A 27,702-nucleotide genomic window follows, 5' to 3' on the forward strand; every position below is an offset into this window, starting at 1 on the left:
AAAACTTCTGCTGTAGACTCTTGACTTTTACACAAAACACAGAAAATGTTACAAGATTAGATAGATACCCATTTGGGTAACTAATCCACTCCCATTGCAAATAAGCTGAGGGACTTGCTCTTCCATCTTTTTTTTCCCCCCTGCTCTCTAAACTTTATTTTCTATCATATTCAAAAATGCAAAACAGGCAAGTGTTGTCAGATGGGTTGGCAGTCCCAGATATGTAGACTGAAGGGAATAACAGTGAGCATTTTACTTCTTCCAAGTAAATTTTATTCAGTGTCATTTCCTGTTTGTGACCAAATTCCACGTGATCCCAAAATTGTGTGACAGTATCTCAGGCCTTTCCAACATGTCATCAAGGAAGAATTTGGTATAAAATAATACTGAGAGCATACAACCTTATCTCATAACATACTGTAAAATATTGGCATTTACTAGATTTTATGACTATAAATATAAACACTAAACATCCAGAAGAAGCATTTCTGCCTTTTCTGACACCAGCAGAGTAAAAGCAAACAAATATGAGAAGTCTGGTGCCAGAAATGGACGGTACAGTCCTGTGGTGAAAGTTAAGGCCATAATTGCTCTCTTGTAATTGGAGAGACTGTCATTGGCAACGCGTACTTGTCGACAGCTGAGCCCTGAACACGACGTCTGTCTGAACCAAAACCCAAACACAGGAATAGAGGGGGAAAAGGACGAGGAAACATGAGAACAGAAATGGCAAAAAGTAAAAAGGATGCACACAAATCCTTTTTAAAAACAAAGCCCAGTGGACTCCAGTAAACCCCAGTACACCAAGCCGCCTGCGTATAGGCGTGCACACATCACGGCTTAAAAAAAAAACAAAACAAAACAACAAAAGAGTTGTGACCACTGATTTGCTGTCTATGTACGGCCATCCCAGAAAAGATTATTTACCCCCATGTAGACGAAACGTCTCGGCCGAGAGCAGCTGCTTTTACATTCTTAGGCAGATTCCTTCCACTTCAAAAATCGGGCTGACAGTATGCACTAAAGCCATCACATAGGAGCATGTGGCTTTTTCCTAATATTCAAAATGTATCCTTCATCATTGATCAAAAAGTATCTTTCTTTTTTTTTTTTCCTGATAAAACTGATTTGCAGTTTCATGCTTCCTTTGACAATTAAACCAACTTAACCTGGGAAAAGCATTCTTTGGTTAAACTGATTAATAATGCAGATCAGGACAGGAAGTCACATGTTGCTTGACTGAATTGTAAGAGATAAAGATACAGGATAAAGGAGTATAAAAGAGCATACCAGTGTTTTTTTGTGAATTTCGGCTACTCAAACTAACTCAAACATGAATCATGTTTTTTGCTGACTATTTTCTCAAAGATATTGTAGCCATTGTTTGCGGTTTTCTGTCATTAACCTCAAGAAAGTTACTTTATGTTGTCTTATCCATAACAGTTAACGTCACGTCTGCATGACTTTCTGTAACTGTCAAATCATCCTGGAGTTATGCTGCATTGCCAAGCAGCAATGCTTTCTCAGAAAACCAGTTTAACTACTAAAAACGGCACCAATTTACTTTTGTTCACCAGGACTACAGAAATGAGATCTCAGTTGATTCAGCAGCTGTCAAACCATTTTGAATACAGCCTTAAATCCTGATTGGTGCACAGATATATATTTAACATATATCTAGTATGTTACATACATACATGTCATCTGTAAAAAAAAAAACAAAAAACACAAAGCTCATGCTTAACCACCCTCTAAACGACTGTCAGTTCAGTTCTGGCATGTACACAAAACAGGCTCAAAAGCACACATAAAATCAATTAACAGACACACACTCAGAAAGTAGATATTGTCAAAATCTCATTTTGGATTAAAAATCTTTCAAATTGAAAAAACTAAAATTTGCTTTCAAATAAAATGACTTTTCTTTAGATCTTAGAAGACATGCATATAGGCAAAATACATAATTAGAATAATATTTGAATTATATACCTATTGCATCTTAATACCTTTATGCTATGTGTGTATGTACATCATTTTATGACACTGTGTACAAATGCAACATTTTAAATGCTGCAGAAAAACATTTTTACTACTGTGAACATTTTACAGTGAAATCTGCACATCCTACTGCTGCCTACAACCATATCTAATAATATATAAATGTGCCACTCAGGTAGCTGTAGTGTGAAGCGGGTGTGCCACCTCATGAGGTTAAGGAAAAGCCAGTGTTTGCGGATTATTGATGAGCCTGCATGAAGTGCGTGGACACTTTACATTGCTGATGGAAATTTTAAAATCATATTTGACAACAAAGGCTGATGAGTGTAATGAGTGCAGGCAGCTGAGTGCTGACTGATGCTACTGGCTTCATAGCTTCCTCTGTCCAAAACCCTCACACTTGGTATTTCATTCCATTCAGACTACATGCAGGAAGGCACCTCAGCACTGCTGTGTTCTGAAAGTGTACGTGAGTCAGAGCCTTATAACACAAGACAAAACGAAACAATAACTTTAACGACCTGCTCAGGCTAGATTGATCAAAAAACAAAAGGGGGAAAAACAATATCATGAGTTTCTGTCCAAACCTTCCTTTTAATTGAGGGACCAGGCAGAGGGTGTATGTCTGTGTCTTAACAGCGTAATGCAGGAAGTCTCTCCTGTTTTCTCACAGCTTTTATTTTTTTCTTTTAAGTGACCACATGGAGTCACCGTTTTTTAAAGACTTGGGATGGAATCCACACTGGCCTCTTTATGGTATTTACATGAGTGATGTCATTAATATGATATGGAGCCCAGACTGAGGAGCAGAGCTGAGGAGGGTGGATCGATGTGAAAACCTCCAAATGTGCAGACAACACCAAAATAAAGGACAACACCTATCGTCAATATTATTTGAGAAACGGTATCGACAAGCCTTTGGTTTTAAAGGCTGATTTTAAAAATTTCGGTTGGTGTCATTCAAACAAGCAGCTGAGGAAGTAACATCACATAGTCGTCAGAGCAGCGACATTTAAATCACTTCATTTGAGGCCTTCCAGCACAGAATAATCAGATACCTTGACTGTTGAGTACATCGAATTGTTCACACACAGTGATGCCCTTCATTTTGGTATTATTACATTTGAATTTCAAAAACGAAAAGTAGTTCGCCTGAGGCAGCTGGTTGGTCAGATGCATAGACCATGTGACCCTGAGGGACATGATATCTATCTTGCCATGTGGTGGACCATGTATGGCCATGCCGCTCATGCATGTGTGTCTGTGCCTAGAAAGGTGTGTAGTCAGCGGGGTACATGATAGGGAGCCAGTTCTCACTGAAGGTGGCACAGTGTGTCCATCGGAGATGTCGCATAAGCTGGAAAACAAGAAACAGGAAATGATGTATTTTGATACAATGAGTCTGTTCAGTTTTTTAACAAATGTATCATGACAATTATCAGGTATCACTGCGGCCATACCTGGATGCAGTTCTTCATGTTCTCTTTGGTGGGCTTCTCCTCCACCATCTTTGAGGCATATTTTAGGGCTCGGCTGTACATTTTGTTCACCAGAGCATATTTGTATGAAAACATCAGCACCTTAACAGTGGAAAGGTCAGAAAACAAACTGAATTAGGTTAAAATTTCTTATATGAATACAACAGTACACCATCTCACATTGTTTTGAGGTTCAAACCTGCAAAAGTATAACATGACACAAAAATGAAAAAAAATGTAAAGGCATCATGATGACAAATTTTAATATAATAAATGTAGGCAGATAATTATAATGATCCGGTAAATATTCATCACAATGCCAAGTTTTTATGAATGAAGAGGTGCAAAGTGTCCAACAAATGCACTGTGTGCTAATGTTTGAATAAGGTTTGGTTTAACCTGTTGTACCCAGCTGCCTTCAGAAATCCTTTCTCCTTTTTATTTATATGACATACATTAATGATCCTTTTAATGAGATTTGTGTATCTAGCAGGAATCAGTGGTTGACTTCACAATATTAATTGAATTATATTGAATAATATCTTGAGCCTTTTACTTTTACAGAAAAATAAATAGATATTTTTTGAAGATTTTTACACACACACGCACAATATGCTCACCTTGGAGTCTGTTAGCTCCGCCCATTTCTGCACCTCCCAAAATGTATCATTCAGAGCTTTATTCACGTTGTGCACCGTGTCATCAGAGCTGCTGGCCAGCTGCTCTCCAATGTCCTCGTCTGCTGCTGTTTGTCCTGTGGCGACAGCCCCGGCGCCTTCCTGTGAGGTGGCGGGCAGCAGCAGCTGATCTGCCAGTGCGCAGCCCTTCCTACACAGGGCGTCCAGCAGAGATGATTTCTGCTTTTCCATGTCTCTGAAATGAACATAAAGACAGGTAATGCTACAGTGTGGAGGTTTAGCAGATCAGGTTTTTGCTGAGATGAAAACCAGTTTTTTTAGAGTACAGCTGGGCAAAAACAAAAGCAGTAGAGAGGAGTTGGATAACTTAATTCACAACTGTCAGATACACAATATTTATCTATAGTCAGACTAAGGCTTTGATAGTTGCTTTTGGATTCAACATATGAGAGAGAAAGAATTTGATAGGTCTTCTTTCAAAAGTTTAAATGTCTCTGTAGAGACCTTGCTATGCTGAGTTAATGTTCTATGTTTGATTACTTTTAAAGAACTCTAACTACAGATACTGAACTACTGTTAGATCTCACGCATTCAAAGAGTATCTCGTGCAGTTAACTTCCATTTTTTCCTGTTTTCCTTGTTTATATCCCGGCTCTATAATATACTTTAAAGTGACATACGCCTTGATAGAAGCAGCATCGGGCCGAGGGTCTGTCTTCATAGTGAGGTAAACAGCCAAGGCTGTCTGGTCGATATGGGAGATGACAATGTCAGCAGCTGATACCACTTCCCTCAGGCGTTTGGCACGCTCCTGAACACAGAGAGGGGGAGGAGAATTGATTAAGGGCAGAGACAACTGCATAGTTCAGCTTGTGCAAGAAAATAACCTCATGGTACACAGAGGGGTTCCTACAACCCTCAGCACCTACCTTTTCTGAGTCCAACTGGTGCAGTCTTTGAACATGCAGTGGAAGGTAGTCTGCAAAGTTTCCCATTAGCTCATCATAGATGCAGCTGGAGTCCAACCTGAATAGCAAAGATATTGCAGGACACATTGTTCCAGAAGAACTGAGAGACTAAAGCAAGCAATGTATTGATTGGGGGGGGGGGGGGGGGGGGGAACAAAACAAAACAAAAAAAAAAAAAAAACAGATGAGAAACTTTACGTACTTGGTCATCCACTGAATCTTCAAGTCTCGCATAGCTTCTGCAAACTCGTCTTTCACATCTTTCTCTTTGTCACCTTCCTTGTCCTTCTCCTTCCCTCCATTCTTTGATTTATTTGGAGCAGGTATTAAATGGTAGATTACTGGTACAATATCCTGTATGAGGACAGAGAAAAATCACAATAATAATAATTTGAGCAAAAAATAAAAACTACTACATTCAACAAAAGCCAATCAAATCCCTTTTCTACTCTGAATCAGCAGGTTTTCACCCAACCATGTCCATCAGGTTCTCTCTATTAAAATTAGATCAGTTAATAAAAATGCTTTTCATACCCAGGTGTACAAGTAGTGCTCATTATCAGATTTGTAGATGTGTTCATAGTAATGGAATTTCCCCTGGGGATTGATCATATATATTTCTAATTCTGATAATTTTACTGACCACCAGAAAAATTTACTCCTTTATATCAGAAAATAGCAATTATATCTAAACTGTCGTATATTCCAACACACCATTACTGACATGCTTTGACATGATTAATGAAAATATAGCAAATCCCATTTTAAAGTAAGGAATAAGCCATTTCCAGATGGTAGGAGAGCAGAGGACGCTCGGTTGTGCAGTGTTTTTCTTTTTTTTCTTATTTTTTTAGCTCATCCAGTACCTTTTTAAACTTTCCTTGTCGTTTTGCAGAGGCCTGCCCCTGGTGGTCAGAATAACACACAGTGAGGAAGAGACAACACAAACACACCAAAAAGGATTCGCTCTTTCGTCATTTTATGTTTCATCCTCACTCAGAGAGTCAAAGTCTACCTGTCACCTACCTGTGAAACTTAAACAGGATACTGTGCTCAAAACTGTTACTAACAGCTAACTAACATGTGATTCACTTGTTTTTGCCTGCATATTTTCACTCCATGCCAAAAAACCAAATAAAATCTGTGGATTATAGAAGTATTTCACCTGAGTTTCAACAGAGTTTTAAAATCTGCTCAAACAATGCACACTTTAAGAAATTCAATATGAAACAACACATAAAACTTGAAACAGAAATAGTTTCTGAATGAGTCAGAGTCTTTTGCAGGAGAGCCTCTTAGTAAAGCAGGTTGAAGCACAAAACCTGAAAAATATTCTGACACATGAACAGTTCTTGAAATGTTAAGGCGTGCACTTGCAGCCAAAGAAGATAGTAAATAAATAGGTTCTGGAGATCAAACATTTGCCATTGACACGTGTAAATGCTCGATTTTTGTGGCTGACTTTCAGAAATATTGCATTCATCTGTGGTTATTTCTTATAACAACAGTATTTTCACTTGTGTTTATTTATTCATGTGTATTGATTGCACAAGGAGACACAGTAACATTTAACCAAATAATATTTGATTACATTTTTAAAACCAATATTCAAGTAATTCTCTCAGTTTAAAGACTGACTGCAACGTGGATTAACTAAATCTATTATGTTGGGATCCTGCATGAGCAACGCCAGATTGTTTTTCTGGAAGAATGGACAAAGGCAAATGAATGAGGAAAGAAAAAAGAGCATGCATAAAACCATGGTATGATCATCATTTGATCAATGGACTTTAATCCTGATCGTCAGTATCTAACATACACTAAATGAAAGAATTTCAGATGTAATATTATTAATCAGTACTGGCAGCTTATCTTGTGGTTTGGTCTGCATTCACTGCACATTATGTTTAAGTCTGTGAATTTGGGAAAAGACCGGGACCAATGATTTTGTGCTGAGGAGCAGGACTGACCGCTTCCCTGAAGTATAGAAATCAACAAAGAACAGTCACTCACTGCTTTCTTGCCATACTCGCTCTTTGGGACAACGAGAGAGCCTGAAAGATAGCACCCTGGACTTGTTCCCTTGGGGATCCTGAGAGAGGAAGACGTAAGGGAAGGAGGGACAAATATTGTAACAGAAAGACTGAAATACCATACATTTGATCTCAAAATAAAACACTGACACTGAATACAGCACAGCCTCACATTTGAACAGTGACAAAATGTTATCCCTTGTACCCTGAATACAATCAGAGGATGGACAATATTTTGACAGAAAATTAAAAATAGGATTTTCTTTTGTTTGTTTGTTTTTTTTAATTGAAAGGACTCACTTGTCATCTGGCAGGGCTGTGACATAGAAAGGCTGAGTTGCACCGGGGCACAGGGTGACAGAGTTTGCCTTCTTCTTGCCCATGAGGGCAGATCGATGCGTCTCATAAACCTCTAGACTGAGTGTGGTGGACAGACGGTGAGAAACCACAAATGGTAGGTCCTTAAGGCGCTCCAGCTCACTGGACTGCTCATGGCGAACCTGCAAACGCACAGTGTAGTCTCCCTTTTCCAGCTTGAGGGAATACTGGGTGTGCAAACAAAGGGGACAGAGGGAAGATGTTTCAGTTTAGTTCTTTTAAAAAAAAAACAAAAAAAAAAAAAACACATAAGAGCCTTAGACCTCTTCTGGTCCTAAACAACATTTACATTCACTATTAACCAGGTTACTGTAAATCTTTGTACAAGATCTCGTATTTGGACTTCTTAGGGCTACTTTTTTTGTAATGTTCCATAGATTTAGCTCCGTCTATGTGTGCCTGAGGGCTTGTGGAAACCATGAACTGACCTTTCCTGCCTGCATTCTTGTCATGCACATATTCACTTATAAGTGGCCCATATATAAACCTGGCTACTGGTACCGTACACACCAAATTTGGAAGCCAGGTTTCTGTTTTACATGACATTTAAGACACAAGCTTCCTGGAAAGCGTGTATAACAGACTGAGTCATACCCTCCAACCAAAGTCACCACTATGGCGAATATCTGGAAAATGCAAAACATGTAGTTTCATGGGTAAGCTCTTCATGTGGCTGACCATACCTGGTGTGGGTAGGCGTCCCCTGAGCCCAGCAGTCTCTTGTTCTGATCAAAGAGCATCCAGAGCTGACTGTCAAACTCTGACTCATAAAGCAACTCACACAGCATGGGGCAGCTGGGGATAACCTCTCCACTCTTAGGCTAAGGAGAGACCAAAAAATGATGGTACACATGTCACAAATACGGAAAAACACTTTTTCATCTTGTATATTGTGCTTCCTTTACCTGGTGAAAGCTGTAGGTGAGGACAATCTCATAGAGTTGTCTGTTATTCGGAAGAACATCCCTCATCCCCAAGGCTTTTATCTTTGAACTTAAGGGTCTAAAGCCAAAGCAACAATAGGGACCACACAATGAACAACACTGTTATTGAATCAACAAAATGAGTGTTTGTGTTTATGCACCTACCTGAGGGGCTGAACCCAGGACTTTAGAGTGATAGCAGGTGACACCTCTTCATACCTCAGAGGTGATGACACATCAAAACTTGTCACTCCTTCTGAGGCATGCTGGGTAGACAGATGAGATGAGAAAACAGAAGTATTTTTATTTTCTAAGTTTAAGTTCAATTCCTGGTTTGACTGCACTTCTCTTTCAGTGCTTTTTGTGTTCATGCAAAATAGTTTTTGTACACTTGCAAAGCACACCCTGTCGGGGAGGTTTTTATGCATCTGCTGGTTTAAAAAAAGGGCTCAGGGTGAACATTTTTGCATAGTAACAAGCAGGAAAAACATTCATCTAATTTACATATTGGGTGGGACAAGAGTTTGTAAAACACACTTATTTTTATGTTAATGTGCCTTCTCTTTCCTCCTCTCACACCTCTGCTTCCCTGCCCCAGTGCCTCAAAATTTAATTTGGCTGTAAGTAAAACCACTGTAAAAATAGCTGAGGACACCACCTACACTCCCCACCAACTTAATTTAAGCAATGTCATCATCTCCATGTAAATATATAAGAGTTTCTGGAGAGATGAGATGGAGTTCTCTTCTCTGCTAATCTCTACTCCACCCCTCTCAGAAAAAAAGATGGCAGTGGTCAGCAGTGGTCGTTAGGGCCATACAGGGGAGAACTCTTACTATGTGTAGGGGAGACGGAGAAGTCCTGAGTCCATGAAATGAGATGCTGTAGTCCACTGTGACATCACCCAGGCTTGCCCACCAGCGCGCAATGCACAACTCTACAACCCTGCCCGACTGGAGAGCAGACAAAAACAATAAAGTTAGTCCATTATTATGCTATCTTATATGCATGTCCCTTAGAAATGTCATGTCGTCTATTAAAATGACAAAATGAAAATTAAAATGACAACTAGTTAACCCCTTGGGGCCTGAATTTCTTTACAATTATATAAATGAATTAATGATTAAACTGCTTTGGGAGAATAAATACTTTAGCCACTCTGTAAAATACAAAAAAAAAAAACATTCAAAGGTATATTATAAAATAAATACACATACCAGCACAGGAAAAGCCTCAGTTAAAGATCCTCTTTCTAATAGTGAAGAGAACTTGTAGAATTCATTAGCTCTATAGGCTTTCTGTTTGACCAGATGCACTGCATGGAGTACAAACTTTGAAGACACATCTCCTGAATGAGAGGTCAGTGTGATCTCTGTAGGAGAGGCAGGAAAGAAAAGAGGTTTAAAAAAAAAAGTGGATCATGCACAGCTACCTCCACTTAAAAAAAAGAAAGTAAAATCTTTCACTTTTGACTAAACTATGAAGACCTGTGAGATCCAAACCAAACACAATAGTTTTATTTTCATTACAAAACTAAAATAAACCTAAATATTGCATAAAGAAACAGGAATGGAAGATAACCCTCAAGTGTAACCATTACTTGACTAAAATGTATCATTTTCAATTTGTGGCTCAGTATTGAACAGAACTCAACACTTGATACCTTTAAGAAACATTTAGAAATTTGAATGATGCTACTGGTGCTACAGGGTTTCTGCAGAATTTATCAACATACGGCTAAGACTTAAGACTGTTTCTTTGCACATTTCTAAAAAATTTTTTTTTAGGATTTTTTATATTTTCTCAAGCCTTTTGGGAAGGATCCACACTTAGTGATTTTTAAGACATTTCACAACCTTATACATACCCTCCTCCTCATTATCATCATCGTACAGAAACACTGACCTGCCCAGGAGGCTCCCTGAGGAACAGTGATGAAGTGGCGTCTGATCTGACCGGGTCTGAAGTGGACGTCTGTGAACGACACCTCCCGATTACGACTATCTGTCACTCTGATGGAATACAGAGAGGTGTCAGATACAAGGCACACTCATGCACACCTCTTACTAAAAGACACACAAGAACTTACTTAGTAGGGATAATAACTGTTATTGGAACTCTGAAAAGTGGACCAAAATCTGGTGCGGCTGTATCGTATCCACACACCTTAAAAAAAAAAAAAAAAAAAAAAAAAGATATTACAGCCCAGATCAAATTGATGTAATTGCACAGAGTTTCAGCTTTTCCTCTTCTGCTCTGTCCAGTCCCTACCTCAGTGTAGTGCACTCCCTCTCTCAGTCCCACAGGATCAATGCGGACATTGAAATGACGACACTGATTCATCAGTTCTAGGTGGGAGGGGCACTGGACCCATGGGGCTGCACATGTCAGCACCAAGTGTAGCTGCAAGGAGATTCGCTCAGAATTTCCTGTAAAGGGCGTTGAAAAAAGGTAGAATGCAAAAAAAAAAAGAAAAAAAGGAACAAACTTAAGTAAAAAATAAAAAATAAATATCAAGCAAAGAACATGTCCATGGCGATTGTAATTGGGCAGCACCTGTGTTCTCTGGGAAGATGGGTTCAATTCCTACTCCGTGATCCGAGGGTGCAAGGACTTGGCCTGGGTCCCTGAGGTAGATGCCTCTCTGCGTTCCCACACTTACTGAGAAGCCAAGGTGGCTCGTGGGTAAAGAGGCATGTTGAGTGAGGTAGCCTAACGCCCTGTCCACCTGATAGGATGAAAACAGGATATTACTGAATAACATACAAGGAAATGTACAAAAACAATTACTTGTATTACTTAAAGTTCAAAGAACATAATACAACTTTAACAAGAGACAGACAAACAAATATAGCTCTTTACCAACTATAGCCAAGTTACCTGGATTATTCCATGGCCCTGTGCAAAGACCTCAATGTCATCAACCTTCTGAGCAGTGTTTTCCAGTGCTCTCCTAACAGCAGGGACCGAGGGATTGATCCCGTTCTGTTTCAATCCTTTGTCATTAAAAAAAAAAACAAAAAAACATGAACATTAGTTTTAGATTTGCATTCTTTCAAACTTTGAAAAACATACAATATATTCCTGTGTGTAGTATCAATCCAAAACCCTGTGCACACCTGAGAGGATTAGCGCAATGCCGCCACAGGCATTAGGGGATGACATGGACGTGCCGTTCATCAGCTGCGTACCACGAAGAGTCCAGTTGGGTACAGATGCGATGGCACCACCAGGTGCACTGATGCTGACCCCGAGGGCCCCATCAGTACTAGGGCCCCTGGACGACCAGGTGTACTGGTTGGGAGGCAGCTTTTCTCGTAGGGAATACTCTGCCACCATCATGTCCGGCGTCACATATGCCCCAACACCTGTGGAGAAAACAAAGAGGGGGGACATCAATGACCACAAATTATATATAAAAAAAAAAAAAACACAGCACATTCATATTTCACCACAATGATGTAAGGTTATATATTGTTTTGTTTTTTTTTTATGTTAATTTTTTTCCTGCCACATTTCACAGTGAATGCAACTGTTACTTTGACTTAAGAAACTTCAGGAAATACTTTTTTTTTTTTTTTAAATACACACACACACACAGAGATGTACCTATAACACTACTGGTGGTTCCGCCCGGGCAACCAACTGTGGAAAGGCAAGGCCCATTATTTCCAGCACTTGAAACAAATATCACATTGTGCTTCTGGACAGCCTCTGTGATGACCTCACAAATCCTCCTAAAAAAATAGAAAAAAATTAGTGAGCATATTGTTTACAGTAATAGATAATTAACCAATACAATAAAACACCACCTTGCAACTACTACACAGAACTTACCCCGAATTGGGCCAATGGGTGGCTTCCCCATAGCTATAGTTAACCAGGTCACACTTATAGTTGATTACTTCAATCATCTTTAAGTGACAAGAGATGAAGAATCAATGGGTGAAAAAATAAAGGTAACAAAACAAGGCATACATTTTGAAGCTGAATTATGTAAGACAGAGTCTGGACAATATACCGCGCGGATTAGTCCTGTTCCCGTTTCCATGGTGCTGAGGCGGGTATCTCCAATCTTCAGAGCCAGGATTTGGGCACCGGGTGCCACACCGTTGCGTTCTGGTTCGTCTGGGAAGTAACCTGCCGCAATGCTTGCTACATGTGTCCCATGAGCCCCTTTAACAGCATCCAGGGAAGTTAGACAGGAGATATTACAAGTGATTTCCACACAACGTGTAGCCTAAGCTATTGCACTTTACATTTATTCTGCTAATTGAGTTAATCACGAGGGAAGGCGGGGGGGTATCAAGGTGAAAAACAACGATTACTTACCCCCACTGGTGACAATGCAGAGTGTGTTACCCTCATCATAAATATTGACTGAGTAGTTAAGCATCTCAGCATTTCCTAATGTGGCATACTCTTGTGTCTCTCTGTAGGAGCATAACACAGTGCACTGAGACAGCTCTCCACACTCTGAGGTGTCAACTACAGCCCTACGAAAAACAAAGAGTCAGGAATTGTTAATGGAAGCAGATAATGAAAAGGGCTTGTTAAAAATGTCTTGTATAACAAGGAAAAATCATTGTGGGTACCTCCATGTAACACCATCATGCCAAAGTACACAGTCATATACAGGACCAGGATCACTGTACTTCTTTTCCAGGGATCCCAGCAGCTCTGACTGGCACTGCAGCTCTTCTTTCTGCAACTTCTCCATCTGGAGAAAGAAAGCAAGGGTAAGGGTACACGTCCTCAGAAAGAAATCAGCGCAGAAAAGACAAAATATGATCAATTCTGATTAACTTAAATTTGTAGTTCTTACCTGTGAGGGTGTCGGATGTGAAAGATCAAACTCTTCCATCTTGCGGCAGACCTCAGCAAGCGCTGCTCTGTGCGGTGGGTCCCAGATCTTCTCCTTTCGCTCTTTCTGGGAGACAAAAGTATCACACAGCATCATATCAACACTGTCAACACTGTCACTGGCCAACAAGTTTCTTTTATTTATTTAATATGTTGTGAATCTTATGTTCACAAAAGTATTTATGGGCATAAAAGAATCTCTACATTTCTGCCCATTTTCAAGTTAAATTATTATGTGAAAATTTGTGTTTGGGTGATCAGACCATGGGCATCTACCACTGTGCAAAACAATAGAGTTACAAAATTAAAAGCACAGGAAGACGAGTACAGTAACAATGTCCTATCTTTCTACCTGTATTCTTTCTTTAAGGGCCTTAGGGAAGAACTCATAGCCATTTTTAACTCCAATGCGATACTTCCCTGATGGATTGACCCAGGCAGGCGGGATCTGGAAGACATAAAAAGACACAGCAAGAGGACGATATGAAGAAAAAGATGTCCAGTGAGGGCTTTATGATCTAGCCAAGTGTAGTTAGATTTAAAGAAATCATTGCACAACACCATACAATTATTTCACATAAGGGGCAAGAGCTGTAAGAGACTATTTCTTATGTGACAGCTGTTAATGTTTGTAGTCTTCCCATCAGAGGGTGTATACTCACCTTAAGTATTCTACCAGAGAGTCCAGTGATTGTCCCATCTTTAGGTTCTGACACCGTCGTCATGTTGACATCACCGCTGCCTGTTGTATCAATGATATCAATGATCTTTGGCTTGCCCTCAGTTGTAACCTAAAGAAACAGAAATCGATTACAACCATCAGACTGAAAAGGATGCGGCATGCAGATTGAGTTACTGGCACTCCAACCAGGGAGTGCTGTGAACATCATAAGCTACACAAGCAAAACAATCATAGCTTGGCTCTTTGAATCTGAACTTAAAGCTGAATAGTGTTCGAAGTGACTAAACCCCAATACATGTGTGTACACAGTGAATGGCTCAAGATTGGTATTGGCACTTTAAATAACGACTCAATCAAGGTGACATCCGGTAAAAAAAAACAATAATAATTGACGTTAATGTAATATGATGGATGCCAACCACCCTATCTACCCAGATTTGTCTGTACAGAAATGAGCCGACGCTTATAAAGTAACTTAATACTATACAGCTAACTACTTGGAGTGTAATGTGACTTGGCAGCTAACATGAAGCTAGTTACGGCTCATTAGCAACAGCTCATCCACTGAATAATACTTTATTAGGCTTCAATGAAACTGGCCACAACAGCCGAACAAAATTCACCCATCTGACAGGACGAAGTGTGAATACTGTACAGGGGGAGACTGAATGGGGTAAATCCAGCTGCTAGCACGAGTGCTAACTAACTAGCAGCCATTAAGTCAGTTAACTGCAAACTGGTCGAACAACAACACTATAACTAACAAGACATTGTTTAGCAAAAGAGGCAATGTTGGTAACCGATTTGTTTGTGTTAATATAGTTGTCACGGAGCTATTCAACTTATTGCCAGGGCTGTGTGTAAGCGGTGATGCTAACAAGTTGGCTAGTTGTGTATGAACTGTGTGAATGAGCGGGGCCTTTAGCTCAGCTAGCACAGCTAGCTCGGAGCTAAGCAACGGGAATCAGCCGGTAGGGTTTACCTGCATCCCGGGGGCCCCGGGGTCCACGCCGGTGTCGAGGATAGCGATGAGCACTCCTCGGCCATCGTATTCGGGGAACCTGGTAAGGTAAGTCGCGGCGCCGGTTTCTTTTTTGGGGAGCAGCCCGTGGAAAGGGAAGGGTTCCTCGGTCGAGTGAGAGGCCATGATCGGACGGGCGACAATGAAAACAAACCAGCGAAATGGGGAAGAAAGACACACACACAGGGCAGGAAAGACGAGGAGGAAAGCTGGTTAAAGGGCCAGCGCGTTTGGTTTCCCTGCGCAGCCACATTTCTCTGTAACCTTCACTCAACAGACATAATTTGACATAAATCCTGCTGCTTGTGTTATTATTCAGCTTTGAAAATATAGTGACCTTATTTAGCTGCAGGTCAGAGGTCACCCAGATTCAGCTGTAAAATCATGCAGCTGTGGTCTCAGTGAAGACAGAAATATTCATGTCCTGTGTGTGCAGTTTTCCATGCCAATTTTTTTTTACTGATCTGATGATGAAAATAAAAAGCCAATTCTCAGCTTTATTCTTCGGCACAAAAATGTAATTGAATTAAATTGTTAGGTGTGCAAAAAAATGAAAACAAAACAAAACAAGAAGAGTAACTTGTGCAGCGTGCCACTGAAATAAAGTTGCTGCTCAATTCAGACCTGTCACAGATTCTGTAATTTCCTTGATGTATATTTTGAACAGCTTACATTTCCTCTTGTTTTATGATTATAATTTTATGCTTTATTAATCTCTTTTCTTGTCATCTGGTGCTAATGGTCTCTAGGTGAGTTGGAAAATTAACATTTTATTCCAAAAATGAGTATTTCTTCACCAATGTGAAATTGTATTAGACAAATATATGAACAAAATTAATACACTGCATCACAAGCGCACACTAGATGGTGTTATAATACAGACTGCTGTGTTGCCGTGTGATTGCTCATGTCAAACTTTGTGCTCTTTGATGAAAGTCATTTCTGTGCTTTTGCTCGAAATCAAAAGAGATTTGGTAATCTAATGTGCACTGGCATCCAAAGAGTTGTATTTCAAATAGCGTAATCTACACAGGTTTTAATTCAAACACCCATTTTTTGAGAAATCACTCCTAGATTGCTTCAATCTTCTTATAACTGTGTACACTCCACCTCACATTATGACCTTAGTTTGTATGCATTGATTACAGGCTGATTTTATCACTTAGAGCCAGTAGCAATGGTTCTGTTTGGATATATTTTTGCATCATTTGTTCAAAGGATGAAAACCAACTATCAGTATATCAACATGTGTTAGTTTTTTACTTTATGTAACCATAGTTCCAGCCCACAGCACGAATCCTGTCTCTGTGTTTTTATTTTCTACAGATGCAACGCTGGAAACTGAAGAGGGAGGAATTAATCAAAACAAAAACAACTAATCTAATCAACATGGAGCTTCAGTTTATGTGAGTTGGCTGTATTAATAAAGTTGTATGTTGAATGCTTTTCAAAACACACGCACAAATAAGATTTGATTCATGCTCTATTCATTGACATTTTATTTCTCTTTTCTATAATGCCAGGATTATCTTTGCACATGTCAATTAAAATCTGTTCAACTCAATATTCTGTCTCTCTCACATATACTTAATCCATTCACATTTGTACACTTTATCATACAGTGCATGCATGTAATGGAAAACAAGTGCTATCCACAGTAGAGAGGGTTATTTGTAATCGTACAGTTATTTTGCCAACGCCCTAAAACCCTGTTCCGGTGGTTGGTGTGTGCATAGTAAAACAACAGTGAGCATCATTTCACTAATCTGCTTAGCATCAGCATCTGCCCTCTCTTCCTCTTTCCCTCAGCGGCATTGTCACTCAAACGCACACAGACATGTGCACATACTTGTGCTGGCGTTGTGTGATGGCATGAATATAAGACATGATCAAATAAGTTCAGAGTTAGTTGTTTTGTTTTGTTTTTTTTGTTGTTGTTTGTTCTTTTGCTCGAGATACGTTAGAAAGCCACATTGTGGGGGGCTATGCACACACACACATGCGCGTGCACAGTGCACAGGGTTGTGGTTTACCACAGGGCGTAGCCACTTTAGCTAAACTAAAATAAAAGTATGTCATAAAGATCTTTAAAGTTTTATTTCCCTATATGATGTTGTGCCTAAAGGTAATTAAAAAAAAACACCCACTCATCCTGTTGATTTGGATCGCAGAAACTACTTAAGTTGGTATTTCATGCTGGTGAGGACCATTAGTCTTGATGGTGTAATCTTATATTATAGCGATTTTGCTGGCTGAACACCTTTGCATGCAAAGTAATAATAAACAATTCTCTGGAGCGAATCCACAGCCCTAAGCTCACTTATGTCTTGCCACAAGCTATGCATGTACATGCCTGACAGGATGTGGCCTACACAAAGGACCTACATTATTACTGTTTCCCTCCAAGCTATCACCAAGTTTGTCTTCAAAACGAATTTGTCTTGAGGGGTAGGGTATACAACACAGGTGGTGTCATGGTTATTATCTAGGAAAATGGCCACAGAGTTTTAAAAGAGATAGTCAAAGGCACACAGAACACATTGTTAGCTGGATTACTGATAGGCCAGCACAGTATGCACATTCAATCAGTGGTTAGGGTTACCTACATTAAGTTCATTTAAGTTGAATCCAAATATAAATAAAACTTATTCATTCCAATATCAACATTAAGATGGATTACCAAAAGCAAAATGAATAAGTAAAAATAGACTTCTCACTCAGCTGATAACTCATGCCTTGATATAAAATATAAAAAGTAAAGCTGTTGGGAATTATTTATGAAGGAGATACTCACACAAATATTTTCAAAATTGTATGTAGGTGCTATGCTTGAGTAAACATATTCAGTTATTTGACAATACAGTATTCATTTAGCTGTAACTGGAAGTATGGTGGCTATGTGGAGACTGTATTTCCTTCCTCAGGAGTGCCTGACAGGATAACGAGAACGATGACACATGGAGCCTAATTAGATTTAGAGCTGTTCTAAAGGAGTCACAGCTTATCCCAGTACCTTGGCCGGCAGCAGGAGCACTACAGCTATCTCTCTTTCCTAGCTTGTCTGACTGTTCTTAATGTCCCACATCTCGGCAGGGTTGGGCTTGGCCAGCTGGGTTTGTGGAGTGTTCCAGACCAGAGTCAGGCTATTTTGAGGAATGTGGTCATACTGATCTCCGAGGCATGGCCCAATAGACTCAAGTGTGGGCTTATGATGACCCTGCACCTTTCACCTGAATGCTTCTTAAATCCTGCCTAGTCGTCCCTCCCACCAGGCAGGTCTATTCTTCCATCTGCTAAATTTGGACAAACATCAATGTCAACAGAGAAATAGGAATCACTTATTCTTTCCTGGAAATTGCTCTGTTGTCTTGTGACTGCTTTTGAAAACATGTAATTAGAGGTTTTCTTCCATAGTCCCTTGCTGGATCATTTGATAAGTATCATGTGGTGGTTCACAGAAAATAATTAAATTTTTCATTATAGCTTTCAATTTCTGGGAGAAACAAAGTTGATTCTTTTAAATTACTTAAACTAAAAGTGACCGGTTGGTAAGTTGTTTTTCGTTGTCTTTACAAAAGAAGAAGAAAAAAAATTCTGCATCAAAGTTAAGCAGCCAAAGAGCTCTGTAGTGAAAATCTCAATCGTATTGAACCTGTGAATTTTCGGAAACATCCAGCCTGTAAATCTCAGGTGATGGGAGTATGAGAAATCCATCAGGCAAGAATGAAATGTCTGGAGTGTGGAAGTGAGGTGCAATGCACTGGTCTTGTACCTGGGCCTGGCCAGGAGGCAACCCACAGACCCCATTCTCTCCACGTACCAGAGCCTCCTAATCCTGGCAGAGTGGTTCCACAGCAGCGGATAGAGTGGCTGCAGTTTGACCAGGATGTGTACAACATAATTTATGAAACTGCCAAGCGTGAAGTTGACAGTTAACTTTGAATACTAACCACTATAATCATCAGTTATGCCTCAGAGAGATTTGGCCAGTTTGAAAAGGTAAATACCAAAACCACCTCGTACACCATGAAAAGCGGAGCCACCAAAATACACTAACTGCGTGAGGAGCTTTGTGGTATTAAGAAACAGTACAGGAAGTCTGCTGATGAGGAGAAGCAGTCATTGGTAGAACCGCAAAACTGACCAGTCGAAGTGTGCTGAGGGAGTTTGGATCCACACGGGGGAGAAGTCAAGAAACATCGACCAGTTCCAGTCAGTCTCACTGCTGAGTGTTAAAGGGAAGGTGTTTTTCAGCCTTGTCTCTCGGAGGCTGACAGAGGTTCTCCTCAAGAATTGATTCGTCAACCCTCGGTGCAGAAGGGTGGGATCCCCGAATCCCCCAGCTGTTTGGTGCACACAGCTTGTGGTTAGACCTGGCCAATGCCTATGAATCAATACCACACAAGCTGGTCACGCTTGCACATCACCGCCAAAATGTCCCCATTAAGATCAAAGATCTGATCCTGGATTATTATAAAAATGTCCAGTTGAGGGTCACTTCTGGGTCAGAAACATCACATTGGCATCACTTTGAAAAAGGAATAATAATGGGCTACACCATCCCTGTTATCCTTTTTGCACTTGCCATGAACATGGTGGTCAAGTCAGCTGAGGTGGAATGCGGAGGGCCCTTGGCCAAGTCAGGTGTACAACAGCCACTGCATCCAGCCTCTAAGTCTCAGGTGATGGGAATAATAAAAGATTTGTTCCGCAGAAATAACAGTAAGAAGCTGTTTTGTTGCTTCTTGGAACTGCAGTTTACTTGATGCAGGAAACAATCAAAAGAGATCTAGTTGGGTTGGGGCAACACTGCTGCATGTGGGGCCCATATAGGGGTAGTAACACTCAGACTGACTGAGCGACCACAGATGATACATTATCAACTCTCACACAGGGTGGGGTGTACAAATAAATCTTGATGTGCCATAGCATGTTGACTTAGCTCGGCCAGCCCCCACACTCTACAATTTCTTTTAAGAATCATTCAGCCTTATGAGCCAGTTCTTCTCAATTCCCGGTCTAGCCTGCCAATATATGAGAAGTGATAATTGCCAAAGGGGAGGGGAAGGAACTTTGTCGCCCTTGTATAATGGGCGATTAATGCCAAAGATAAACAGAAGCAGAAGAGGTATCATCCAGTAGACTATTACTATTTAAAGGGCACATGGTACAATCTATTAATGGTTTTATGGCAAGAATGAATACAGAATTACTCATTTCCTTCAACAATGGTGATAACACTTTTTTATTAAAGTGGAATGTAAAGAATACGAATGAGATTGCGTTTCTTGTAAATTATTCCTGTACAATTTTTTTTAAATACCTGATTTTTCCCAAACTACTCAGCCATCTTATAGTTCATTCTGCAGAAAGATGCTGAGATGTTTTTCCAGTCTGTGGTGTTAGGTATTCTGTTCAATGCTGCTGTCTGCTGAGGAGGCAGCATAAAACAAAAGGATGAAAAGTGGCTGGACAAAATGGTGAAAAGTGTGTGTTTAGAACCAGATTGAAATCACTGCATGGCTCATTCATTCCCACTGCCACCTTTACGACTCAACTATCAGAAGATAAGCCTCCAAACAGCAGAAGTCCCGGCTGGAGAGCAATAAAGCATTTCTGATCTGATTTATTTTTCAGCCTCGCAGGTTTGCTGCAATAGATAAAAAAAAAAAAAAAAATTGCAACTCCAATTTCACTTGAAAATTTGTGTTGAACGTGTGAACTCAGGTGACTGCGGTTGCTTTACCGTCATTACCTTCCTCAGTCTGCTGCTAAGGGCTGGAAAACGGACGGATGGACGGCTCTTCAGATTCACGCAGCGTCCGGTGGAGGGAGGGCGGGGCTTGAGCCATTCAGCTTCTTTCATGGCACCACTTTCCGGACCCCCCCCCCCCCCTCCCTCCGGGCACTGAGCGCCCTCCATACTCTTGTGTGGGCGGTGTTGTTGTGTGGAGCCACGCCTCCGCCGGCTCTGCTGCTGCTGCTGCTGCTGCTGCGGTCTGAAGCCGGAGGAGCTGCTAGCTCGTCCCCCACCTCCCTCCCCCCCCCCCCACCGCCTCCCCACCTACAGACCGACCAACCAGTCAGCGGCGGCGGTGCTCTGCTCGGAGTATGCTCGCTGTCCGGAGCGCCTAGATGTGCACAACCGCTGGATTATCGGAGCGCTGGAGAGGCCACAACCGACCACCGTGGAGGTCCGCCTTCGTTTAGTCGACTGAAAAGGGAAAAGAGCCGCGGGGAAAGCATGGCGGTGGAAGAGGAAGGTCTCCGGGTTTTCCAGAGCGTTAAAATAAAAATAGGTAAGGAGAAAACAAAAATGAAATCCCTACCCCCCCTCCCCTACAGTCTGAGCGCCTCCATGGATGGCTCCATGTTAACGGGCCACATGCAAACAAGCAGGCGGGCGGTCAGGCAGGCAGTGTGGGCTGCTGAGGACCGGAGAGACCCCGATCCTCCTTGTTCTGCCTGCTATTGTAATTCAAATCACACGCCTGCCTCCGGGCAGACGCTGTAAACCGCCGACTGTACCGCTGCTGATGTAAAGCGGGCAGCGAGATGGAGATATCCCAGTCTTGTTGGGACATTGTGGGAATTTGGCAGCTGGCATTGGGATCCGGATCATGTGTCTGAGGAGATCTACATTTTGGAGAGTCGGATCGATTTGAACATGCTGAGTGATATTTAGCAGACTCTGCGACACAAACGCTCCACAGCTGCAACTATCCAGATGCGTGTTTGTGTGTGCGTGTGCGTGTGCGTGTGTGTACACTTGAGCTCAAATATACCTTTATTACACCTTAACTACAGCCACCCACTCATGTTAACCCCCCCCCCCTCCGCTCCCTCCCCAAAAAGCTTTATGCATGACTGTCTAGCTATTGATTGTTAGCCCAGATTTCTAAATTTAGATGTCTTGCTGGGCTCCAGTATGTACGCCTTGGTTATAGCAGACATGTGGTGCATGCACATCTTGTGAATGGAGCCATGAGGAGTCTAAGTACAGTTTGCAGTGTAAGCTCTCTTGGGGAGATATTTCCCCCTTTTTTTTCTTTTTTTTTTTTTTTTTTTTTTGTTCAAGGCAATTCAGAGACAGATTTCCCTGATTCAAAGTAGTAATATAGTAATTAACACAGTTACATAACCACTGTTATCGCAGAGACTGATTAGAGATTAAGATTATAATGATAATGATAAATGAAAACATGTAGTACTTCTTGCAGCTTCCCCAACAGAAGATGCTTGGTAACATATTCAAATGATAAATTCGTCTCACAATCGTGGTTTATTAATTTTCTTAAACAACTTTAGAGTTTGGGCTTTGTTAGGGGAAAAAGTGTAAAATGCTACTTTGTTGACTTTTCAATAGAAAGACATTCAAAGCAAATGAGAATTTCCTCTCTGAGGTCTGACTGTCATTATTTCTGTCTCCTTTCTTTTTCACTGAGATCTGGCACTCACTTCATCCTGTGCTGTGCTGTCCAGTTTGTTTTGACTCTAAACATGCAACAGAAGTGATGAGCAGAGGGGGGAAAAAATGACAACAAACACACATACAATCTGTGAAGCTGTGAGGTGATGCCGGTCAGCAATGGAAGGAAACACTGTGGTCGCTGTTTTTTGTTGTTGTCGTTGTTATTTCTTTTTTTTTTTTTAATTCATTTCAATTCAACCAATACACAATCAGAATGTATTTTCAGCCACTTACTTTCTGTTAAAATTGATGACAGAGTCTCTGAAAAACAGATACAGAGACTGAGTGAATTTAATCAAATAGCCCAAACTCTGTCAGATAATATGCTCAGATCTGTAACTCCAGGGAGAGTTGTAATATTTAAATCACAATGGCCTCATTAGTTTGCTGCACTTTCTGAATGAATGTTCAGTCATCCAGCAGTATTGAGTTCCTGTGAATGAAAGCTGAAGAGTGGGGGACCTCTTTCTGTCACAAATGTCTCTCCTAGAAATAAACCAGCGACAGAGAAAGCATTCAGATCCTTTGGCCAGTGTATATTAAGGGTATCAATAATAAGAACACTTGCTACAGAAAAAAATGGCCGCTGTGAGGGATATAAATGATCACATTTCCCATTTATGTAGTAAGTACGTATCTATTCATCTCTAAGATGCATTTTCAGTGTTGCAGTTGGTCAATTAGTGGATCTTCAGAAAAAATAATCAGCCCCTAGCTACACTCTGAAATATGAAGATGTTTTACTTTATTTTCACAGATACTAATTTTTGAATGGCTCAAATGACTATTATGCAGTTGTTGTAACTGGTTACAGTCACTGTTGTTAAATAAATGTAGTTGGCTGAATAGTTAAATATCTCCTCTGGAGTGTAGTGGAGTAGAAGTATTGGTTAAATGGAAATACTTGAGTAAAATCCAAGATGAGTCTGTCGACAGTTTTTACACTGTGTAGTTACATAGCAGCAGTCGTACTTGCTAACAGTCTAATCCCTGTGGCACTCTGCTCCCAGTAATGTCTATGCAGCCCTTGGATCACATTGTTTTCATCAAAGTCTTGTCCTTTGGCATGAGGTTGCAGCTGGCCGATGACTCACAGCTGAAAAACTGCCACATATTTGAAGCAGGGAAGGAGAGCGAGAGAGAAGTCCGTACTGTTACGCTCCGCCAGATGATGACTCCTCTCAGTTTTCTCGAGGAACACATGATTTTCGGAAACCAAACGGGGCTACTGGGCCCAAGTCCGTACTGTCTGGGGAACACAGGAAACAGGAAACTACCCCCAATTCACTTCCTGATTGGCTGGAATGGACTACAAAAGAATAGTGTTTTTTCCTGCATGGCAACAAGCTAATTCAAAGCAGATGTAGTGAGACACAGAGTGAGAGACAGAGGTGGTGTCTCACATACAGGAGCAGCCTGTGCTTCGTCTGTCAGCGCTCAGAGGGACACGACTTCTCAGTGGCACAGCTGGAGTCGGGACTTTGTACTCATTAGCAACAACATATGTGCATTCAAGTCCTCTGTCATTGCTGGAAACAGTTTCATCCAGAAATATCAGTCTTTTGGTAAACGCATCAGGATATATGCTGTCCCCTCCTTCAAGGACATGCATAAAAACGAATTGCTGGTAAATCAGTGAATCCAAGTCCATTCTGTGCAGTCAAACTTCAAATTTGTTGATGACCAGCCGTTCTATGGAGAATTGTTTTCATAATTGGACCCGTGTTTTGTTTATGTTACGCATGCACGATGACGCACATATACATGAATATGCAGGCAAGGCAGAGAATGTCACATTATTTTGCATTTCAGATTAGTTAGTTCCCTGACATGCATTACCATACAGCAACAAAGGCAGCGATAAGACAGCTGCAAAATTTCCATTTGACTGAACGGTGCAGCTCTAAAACCATAAATTCAAATTTTGAAGAATGCAGTATAGCGCTGAAAAAAAATGCAAAAACTGAAATTTCTGTAAAAATTTTTACGTTGATGTGGCAAACCTTTTAGCTGACAGTTCCAAATTATGTGTTTATGCAACATGGTTAACATTCGTTTGGCACTGTGTGTCTGGTCACTTAATAAATGTTGCGCCATATACTCACTCTTTTTGCTTTGTTGTGGTGTCCATATCTATTTCTTTAGCTGTGAAATGTTCCACTATGTTCACAGGGTGGTTGCTACATTGTCTGCAGTAGCTAATGGGATACCCATAGTCGCTTTAGTAAACTGTTAAGACGTGTTTATGGGATTAGAAAAGGGGTAACTCTAATGAGTCAAGGGAAGTATATTTTATATTATTCATGAAAAACTAGCTACAATTGTGGAAATATTCACCTTTAAAATGTTGTCGCTGAGTTTTCAAACAATAAGACAGTTTTGATTGTCGCTCTATGTCCCAAGTGAAATGTTTAGACTCTTCCAGAATTTGTTTTGTACCAGGTGATGTGGCCAAGGATCAGAAATTGAATTGGCCTGAAAGCCGATCTCCACCAATCATGACACTGTCTGGCATAATTTTCTCTCCTAAATTGCTCCCTCATCATTGCTGAGGCTCCATAGTGCTGGTGCCGCACCATGCTGTAACAATAGTAGTATAAATGTGGACATAATGGCATTAGATTACATATTGTGTAGAGGAGGTGAAGTGTTGGGGGTCAAGGCAACAGGAGTGGGCAGCTGAATTCAGACAGCTCAGACTGGTTCGAGCTTAGGCGGGAAAAGTTGGTTCGTAGTGACAGTGGCCTGCCTCCCTCCTTTGACAGCTGGCCAACAGAAGTTCCCAAACTTCTTCCTGTTCAGACTGAACAGGAGACATGGAGTGACGGGGAGAGAGGAGGGAGGGGGGAATGTTTAGAAAGGCTTTGTCTGTATGGACGACTCCCACTCTTATGTAGGTGGAGAGCTCTGTTTCCATTTTGTTTATTAAGAAGAATAACAAGCTTCACACAAGGCTGGGATTACATTAGTGATTTAGTCGGTGGGGAAGCTGTGATTAAGTTACAAATGAAACAACTTGGATTGATCTGTATACTTTTTTATACATTTAATTTTAATGACTATTTCGATCCAACCCAACCCACTTTGATTTAAATTCCTAAAATAAACCATGTACATGCAAATGCCAAGTTCTCCATAGAAGGCTGGCTTTCTGGGAAGCAGTTTGCTGTAAACATGTGTGTTGACTGTTTAGACACAGGGCTGTTTCGGTGCATGCATCTTTAGGCTGGTGGAATAATCCGGGTTGGGTACAATACCTCTTCCTGCACTCACCAATGTGCTCTCCATGAAAACACAGTCCTAGGAAGAGTGGGGAAGTTTTGCTGTAGGCCCAGCATGCAGGGTCAGCTGGGATAAATAAAGGGCTGGAGTGTTCACCCAGAGCGCTCCTCCTTCAGGATGTCCTTCAGGTGCCCCTTGACAGAAGTTGACTGGATCCCTCCCTGAGATGACCTCTACCTGCTGACAATGACATAAGCATGAAAACATGCACCGTGGTGTAAGTGTCACGAGACATCAGAAGCAGCTTATAACATTTCCGTGTGGTTAAAAAGGGAATCAGCCTCAACAGAAAGGTTGCTCAAAACTTAATTTCTCTAGCAAATGGCTCCAAGCATGCTGAGCAAATCAGGTTTTGCAACAGCATTACTCTCCTTTGGCAACAGCAGCAATGTCAGCTTGCCACATGAGAGTGACTTACACTCAACTTACTCTCCCTCTCCTGCTTGCAAAAGATATCGTATCTCCTCACCACTGCGTACACAAGCCCGTTTTGAGTAAGTGGTTGTGTGTAGAAGAGAAAAAACAAGAAGAAGTGACGTTACTTTTAAGTCTTAAATTGGTTGATTTAAAAGCCGAAAAGGTATTCTGAGAATTATACAACCTGATTAAAAAAAAAAAAGGCTACACACAGAGAGTTGAGGTTAAACTGTGTCCTGACCTGGACGTCCAGGCCATAGAAAGCTGTGAAACCTGCTCTGTCAGTTCAGCCTCCTCTTATACCTTGAACTACACTACCGCTGTGATAGACTCGCATCCAGAACAAACATACCGGGTTCCTGACCCTGATTTCCAATATGAGAGAAAGCTGACAGTGTAACTTCACCGCATATCTGTGTGTATGTTTGTGGCTGGATCTTTTTGTTTTACTCAAGTTTTCCATTGAGACTAACGAATCTGTGTGAACATTAGCTCCAGTCTGCAGGGGAACAGAGGGAGTTTGATCAGTAACTGAACACAGGTTTATCACAGAGACTGTGGTGTGCGGCACAGCCAGCTTTTAACTGTTAACTTCCTTTTTTTTCCGCACTGTGCCACCTCATGCTGCTCCAGCAAATGTTGTGCTTTTTGTGGAAATTTAATCAGCTCAGCTGGTTTCAGTGTGGGGTTATTATTCTTGGTGAACAATTTGGAGACGAGCGGAATTGCATTTTAAAGCTTTGGGTCGGCACAGTCACAAGTGAATACTGTTGCTGTGACCAGCTTATAACCCGAAGCAGCTGCTAAACCTGAAAGGAAATGTGTAGGATATTAATTCCCAATGTGTTTTGCCTCATCTGAGTATCCATAGTTCTTCTGGGAGGGTGGAGCGGTTGGAATGATATATTCCTAGTCATAAAGTTCCCATCATTTCTTAAGATACCAACTATATCAGGCTAAACAAACTGAGCCAGAGAAATATAAAGTCCAGGGCTCGAACATGTGGTTTCACGTTAGATTTAATATCAGCTTTATTGTAATAAAACCAGATTCAGTGCACAACGTGTGAGATGGATGTCATGTTCAGCATCAGTAGGATCCTTCTTTCTTTTTTTTTTTTTTTTTAACAATAATTGTAAACCACGTTAAGCTATACTCCACCCAAACTCTGTCGTTTTCATCAAACTGTGTGGGCTATAAAAACCACATTTAAAAGTTTGTAATTATGTCCTCCTCCAGGTCATTCTTTGCTCTGAAGATGTGTCTTTAGCTGTTTATGAAGAAAATAAAAGACGTAACTGGACAGTGGAGACACGGATTATGCTGCAGTAGTAATCAGTGGCAGTAACAAAGCATTGTCATGTAAACTGACCTCCTCCACAGGTTATCGTACAAGAACATTGTACTTCCACCTCCAGCACAACAAACTTTATTATATGCTTTATTGTATCACAAACCTCACAATGAGGTCTGAAAGTTGTTCATAATCAGATAAAAGTAATTACAGTTAAAACTCTGGTTTCAACAATAAGGAAATAATCTGTGGAGGG

The 27,702-nt window shown here is 40.9% G+C and overlaps 2 protein-coding genes across 3 annotated transcripts in view; one reads left to right on the forward strand and one right to left on the reverse strand.

Moving 5' to 3' along the window:
• Window positions 1-261: 261 nt before the first annotated feature.
• On the reverse strand, window positions 262-15,129 carry tpp2 (tripeptidyl peptidase 2). Of its 2 annotated transcripts, XM_029498672.1 has the most exons (29): window positions 14,944-15,129; window positions 13,942-14,070; window positions 13,632-13,727; window positions 13,242-13,346; window positions 13,012-13,136; window positions 12,749-12,912; window positions 12,438-12,592; window positions 12,254-12,330; window positions 12,026-12,153; window positions 11,536-11,784; window positions 11,297-11,412; window positions 10,973-11,144; window positions 10,688-10,845; window positions 10,506-10,582; window positions 10,322-10,428; window positions 9,634-9,788; window positions 9,253-9,369; window positions 8,582-8,682; window positions 8,399-8,495; window positions 8,177-8,314; window positions 7,416-7,660; window positions 7,096-7,174; window positions 5,949-5,987; window positions 5,285-5,436; window positions 5,044-5,140; window positions 4,795-4,925; window positions 4,097-4,349; window positions 3,459-3,578; window positions 262-3,355 (listed from the first exon to the last, which is right to left on the reverse strand). In XM_029498672.1, the coding sequence occupies exons 1-29, from the start codon at window positions 15,106-15,108 to the stop codon at window positions 3,266-3,268; spliced, it is 3,837 nt and encodes a 1,278-aa protein (XP_029354532.1). In that variant the 5' UTR covers window positions 15,109-15,129; the 3' UTR covers window positions 262-3,265. The 2 variants fall into 2 exon arrangements, with proteins under 2 accessions (XP_029354532.1, XP_029354533.1); XM_029498673.1 differs by lacking the exon at window positions 5,949-5,987.
• Window positions 15,130-21,042: 5,913 nt separating this feature from the next.
• The window catches only part of rasa3 (RAS p21 protein activator 3), a 32,634-nt gene continuing 25,974 nt past the window's right edge, over window positions 21,043-27,702 (forward strand). The window contains exon 1 of the mRNA XM_029497875.1: window positions 21,043-21,281. Coding sequence (XP_029353735.1) covers window positions 21,227-21,281 — 55 coding nt within the window. The 5' untranslated portion in view covers window positions 21,043-21,226. The remainder of the gene's footprint in view (window positions 21,282-27,702) is intronic.

Source organism: Echeneis naucrates, chromosome 3, assembly GCF_900963305.1.
Source record: "Echeneis naucrates chromosome 3, fEcheNa1.1, whole genome shotgun sequence".
Lineage (NCBI taxonomy): Eukaryota > Metazoa > Chordata > Actinopteri > Carangiformes > Echeneidae > Echeneis > Echeneis naucrates.